The sequence below is a fragment of the Oryzias melastigma genome, linkage group LG12 (assembly GCF_002922805.2).
Source record: "Oryzias melastigma strain HK-1 linkage group LG12, ASM292280v2, whole genome shotgun sequence".
Classification (NCBI taxonomy): domain Eukaryota; kingdom Metazoa; phylum Chordata; class Actinopteri; order Beloniformes; family Adrianichthyidae; genus Oryzias; species Oryzias melastigma.
The window spans coordinates 13,615,057-13,620,589 of record NC_050523.1 but is presented as its reverse complement, the minus strand read 5'-3'; the positions used below and the strand labels follow the sequence as shown (position 1 = coordinate 13,620,589).

Sequence of the window (5,533 nt, the reverse complement as noted above, 5' to 3'; positions counted from 1 at the left end):
AGATGCCTTTATTTTTAGTTTGTGCAGAAATTTTATTTTTTCAAATATTTTTGCACACGGAAAAGCAAACTATTTTAAAAGAACATATATAATCTTTCTGTTGATGCCAAATAATGGCAATTTGCTAAATGTTTATTGCATGTGTTAAAATAAGAATTTAGAATTTCTCTTCCTATTGAACGCCCACTCCAGCCGTACGCGGAAGCTTATTGGCTGCTAAAGATACCAGCTCCTGAGCCTCGTCTGTGATTGGCTGCTGCTTCTTGGCCCTTACGTTATGCTTACTCCACACACACCGGCGGCTGGGAGAGAGGGAAGACGTAATGGTTTGATTCCCTCTGCACTTGCAATGGTCGTCGCTTCGACATTACTCGTCCGATTCCTCTAACGGGAGGTGCGATGAAGGTACGTGACTCCGACTGACCGAGCGGGGCTTTGTTTTAACACATGCAGCCGGTGTTTGCATTGATTCCTGCAGGGAGGCTGTGAGGATGCAGGGAATACCCTCCTGTCCTCATGCAAATCAGCTCCGCGCGCGGCTCTTTGATGCAGTTGCATCAACAGGCTGAATGCAGATCTCGCGGTGGAGTTTGTCTTTCGGAAGCTCACAGCTGACTGTCGCGCGCGCGCGCTCCAAATGTTTAATTCATCTGTCCGTGGCGCGTGCGAGCTGTCCCCTGCATCCCGCGCGGACCTCACAAACAGTGAGTACAGTGCGTGCCTTTTTTTTCTTCTTTTTTTTTTAATTAATTGGCAGACTGACCCCCGCGTGACAGTCCGTTGCTCTAAAGCCGTCTGAAGCAGCGCCGTCCATTCATCGTCAGGCTGTAATCCCCTCTAACGAGATCGAGATGATCGCGGATGGATGGGGGTGGTGGTGGTGAGGGGGTGATCACGGGGATGCAGAGGATCGCCTCTTCAGGTCCGAGCTGGAGACTCCGTCCTCGCTCTGGAGCGCGCGCGCGCATGCAGACGAGGAGGATGGCGATGATGTCATTGGTTAGAGGAAGGCTCCTCTTGACGGTCCAGGTGAAAGGTGAACTGTGCTGCAGACAAGACTGGCATTATCAGCTGTCTTCATTAGGAGCGGCAGATTAGGTCAGAGCTGACGTGAAGACATCATCCTCTGGTGTGTGGAGCTAAAAATCAAACTTTCCACCACCTTGCATTCAAGTGATTCTGAGAAAACCTTTAAAAATTGTGGGTAAAAAACATTGTTTTCTTCACAAAATTGTAGAGTATAAACATGATGGACTACTTGTGGGAAAAATGTTTAAAGATGCTTTTAAAACATATTTGTTTCACACTGCACTCTTGAGAGTGGACCAAACCACCTGGAGAGGTTATGCAGTTACCATTGACTGTACATAGATAACTGGACAGAGCAAATCCTCTCTCCTCACATTCCAAAAAGGAAGTACCTCTTGGCTCCAAGAAGCCAAAATCTCATAGACTTCTATTGAGAAATAAACATCTACAACAAACATCTTACATTTATCAGAATAACCATTTATGCTTTGATGCCTTTTTCTTATCAATTCGCTAATCCTAATTTTTTTTCATTATATTTTTTTTCTTTCTTGCAAGTTATTTAAGTTATAAACTGACCAATCAGATGCCTCCACTTTGAACGTTTGATTGACAAATTCTCCCAAGCCTGCTTTCAGTGACTTCTAACAAGTGTGGACTTCTAACAAGCTCACTCGTGATTGGTGACAGCAGTTGCCTTGGAAACGCAGACTCGGACCAATCGCTGTCGTCTGGCTCCAACATGGCGACGTCTGTATCAGGGAAAAACGGTGACAGAATTGGCTTCATTTCGCTGGAGCCAAAAGTGAAGCATTTTCTATGAGTGACATCACATCCGCTGAGTCCAGTTCTCCATATACAGTCAATGGTTACAACAGCTTCTGGTTTGGAAATGGAATAGTTCAACAACAGACCATAGAGAAAAGAAGGCCAGGCTGATTTTTTTATCCTTCGGACTATCATCTATAATACTTAAAGCACCATGTTTATTTAACTTTGTCTTGATTTTTTTTTTAAGTTGTTTTTGTGTACTACTTGTATACACAGCCTCCTCTCTGGTACAGGTCAGTATCCACTTTGTGAATAGTCTGCATTCACATCAAAGTGGCAAGTAAACCCAGAACATGATTTTTAGTCAGAGTAGTGTTTGTTTTACTGATAAGCATCAAACTCCATTAAACTAAAGGGTATGTTAGAACTAAAGTTCAGTGTTTTTCCTCAAAGACCCTCTTTCTGTTGGACTCATTTCTGCTACGTATTACTTTAGAAGTGTTTCATAAAGTATATTAGTTCAGATAAATTGATAAATAAAGGTGAAAATGATCACTGTTCACCACTTTAGCCTGTTGTTAATCATTAGGTATTGATGGTTAAATGACCGCCGTCATGCTAGCACACATTTGCTAGATATTACAATTTAAAATATTTTTAAAGAAAAAAACTTTCAACACTTAACTATAACTTTTCAGATCAAACTACATGTAGGCAATGACATCACTCAAAAGCATGAAGGAAAAACTGTTGAATTTGGTTAATTAATAAGAAAAATCCTAGAATCAGACCTGCAGGGATTCCTTTCTGCTGCTTCATTCACACTTGTGAGGTGAAATGAAAGATGAGAAATTAGACAAACTGATGAGTCTTTGAAAGAATAGCAAGAAAATGCCAACAGCTGTCAGTGTGAGCAAGAAAAATACATTAGTCAGCGAACAAAGCAAGCGTCTGTGCTTTAATTCCGCAGGGTCAAAGGGATCTGATCCATTTAACTGGAGCGTTGTGTCCATTTAAACTGGGGTCTGTGGTCGATTCCTGTCGACTCTTTAATGCTCAGAGTCTCAAAACATCTTTTCTTTTCTTTTATACCTTATTTATCTCTATTTTCGATGTGAAATATATTTATTTACCTTAACTGGACGGGGAAAAATTAAAAAAACTATAGTTAACTGACTTTCTTTAGTGCTGAAGTGTTTATACATTTAAGACATTATGATTTCATGCACAGATATTTTCCACTTCCCTAAATGACTGTTTTATGGAAGATAAGAAGGCAGAGATTTGAACTTTGTGAAGTTAATTTTCCCAAGGCGCTCAGTCACTCAGGGAAGCAAAGTGGATGTGACGCTTTTGTTGACTAATCTGGTTTAAATTGAAAAGCAGCTTTTCCGTCCCTTTGGGGCAGAACAGCATTTTGTTAAATAAAAAAAGAAACCAAAAAAAAGCTGTCCTGCATGAAAAATCTCAGTAACGGATGTATACATGCCTGGATCCATATATTTAAGCCGGTGTGTTCAATTTTATTGCCTTTTCAAAGCAATTTGGAGGCAAAAATTCAAAAAGCAAAGTCGTGCAACTGCTGGAGTGTTGCACGGTAGATCACATTTTCTTTCAAATGAGACTAAACTCACTTCAGGGCTGAATTCTAAAGCAGAGGACAATGTCTGAAGCTATTAAAAGTGTCTGGAGGGCACAGCAGATACGTGCTGATGCTCATAAAACAGTCTACTTGTGTTGTTTTAATGTAGAGCAATTTCTTCTCGCCTAATATCATCTATTTCTGTTGGTAGGACTAAAGTTTTCCTCTAACTTTCAAAGATGTTGTGCTGTTTTGACGCCACACGTCCACCGTTGGCTTTATCTACCCGAGATCGACCAGATACACTCAATCTACTCGGCTTGTGTTTGTAATCCCAGTGAAATATGAATTTAGTCGCGCCATTTTCAGACAAAGTGGCAAAAGGGGGACGCACGCTAGAATTTATTTTCTAATATCCCCAGCTAAGATTACTTTTTCCGAGCATGAGTGGCATTTCCAGCTGCTACAGGAGAGGGAAATGAGAAAGAGGAAATGAAAAGCGCGACTCAGACACCAGCTGATGAAGGCTCTCTGTTTAAAATATACGAAGGGACTCGGTTTACTTTGGAAGGCGTCATAATGCCGCGAGTTCGGTGGCTGTCTGGGTGTTGACGGCTGTGCAGATGACTAGATTAGAAAAGAAACAGCAGGAATGTGTCAGATCTAGGAGACTGATGCTCTTCCTGCAGTCTGCTGCCCTCCTCGTCGATTCAAAGTCTGCTCTACTGTAACGCTGGCTGAGTCAGCACGCAGCAGCTGAAAAGGTTTGAAATCAGGCACTTTTTTCCCACTTTTTGCCCCCACATTGTCCATCACGCCTCCCATCTGCTGTAACTTTAAAACCTTACATATTTACATTTACTGCAGGCATTTTCCAGCTCTTTATAATGCACGCCGCAGCAAGTTAAACAGATTTGATTGGGATTTTGTTACCATCCGTGCTGCAGTTCACTAAGGAGGAGTGGTTTGGCCTTCTGCAATGTTTCCATCAGTCTAATGGAGGAGCTTTTAATTTTTAATTCCTTTGCTTTTATCTGGGGGCCTGTGTGAGGAGAGATAGGAAACCAGACAGACAGAGAAGGAGGACGGAGACGCAACAGAGATCCACGACCTGACTCAACTTTTTTTTATTGTCTTTTGTGCAGCTGAAACTGATTTACAGAATTATTATTATTATTATTTTTTTTTTTGCTTTTAGTAACTTTTTAATGCATAGTATTTAGTAAATTTCAATTAAATTCTAGTTGTCTCAATGGGCTTCACACCAGTTATTGTCCAAAAACATGAAGACAGTCATAAAATATGAACAATTGCTGGTTGCTAAACTAACCTAAACAGACTAAACTGGTTATCCCTGCCCTTAAACCCTCCTTCTCAGTAAAGAAAAACTCCTAAAAAACAAAAACAGATTGCAGAAAAAAAGGAAACCTCAGGGATGTCCACGTGAAGGAGGAATCATCTCCCAGGACAGACAGTTGATGTACCAGGACTGTTAAAGAAAAATTTGCTTATCTAACTCTACAACTATGTTTGAATAGTGTAGCAAATGGGTTTTATACAGAAAGAACTGGGGGCGCGAGTCAAGCCAGAGCCAAGGTCCTCTGGAAAGGGAGCACAGACAAGCCACCTGAAATCTGGAATCTCTCCCGCTCTGTGACGAGCCAGAGGCAAGGTCCACGGCCAAGAATAAGAGCACAGATGAGCCGTCTGTAATCTGGAGACTCTCCCGCTCAAGGAACAACAAATGAATCACACTGCACCAAACAGAGGCATGTGGAACTAAATGAAAAATAGCTGAAAAGAATAGAGGGAATGAAAATAGAGGACGGAACCCCCGCCCATCATACTTTCCCCAGCTTTTAACTTGTCAACCTACTGGCAACTAATTGCTTTTGACACTTAATTCAAACATGTCAGTAGTAAGTTGCATACAGCATAGCACATATAGCAGATGGTAATAATAACAATAGAAAACCCACAAATCAGTATTAATATAATATGAATCTAAACCCACGTAAACCACAGCAGCAGGGGGAATAACTCTGTTTATAAAACCGTCTTCCCTTAGAAATATGTATAATGGATGTAATGAATATTATCATTGTTTCCCCTAACTTTATTACAATAGGTGAGGTAGAGGATCAATAAGTG

General features: G+C 41.1%; 1 protein-coding gene across 4 annotated transcripts in view; it reads left to right on the top strand.

Moving 5' to 3' along the window:
- Positions 1-267: 267 nt before the first annotated feature.
- The window catches only part of rnf34b (ring finger protein 34b), a 27,786-nt gene continuing 22,520 nt past the window's right edge, over positions 268-5,533 (top strand). For 3 of the 4 annotated variants that reach the window (XM_024299819.2, XM_024299818.2, XM_024299817.2), the window contains exon 1: positions 434-704. In XM_024299819.2, coding sequence (XP_024155587.1) covers positions 570-704 — 135 coding nt within the window. In that variant the 5' untranslated portion in view covers positions 434-569. Of the gene's footprint in view, positions 406-433; positions 705-5,533 lie in introns of those variants that run through there. The other variant, XM_024299821.1, reaches the window with a different exon arrangement.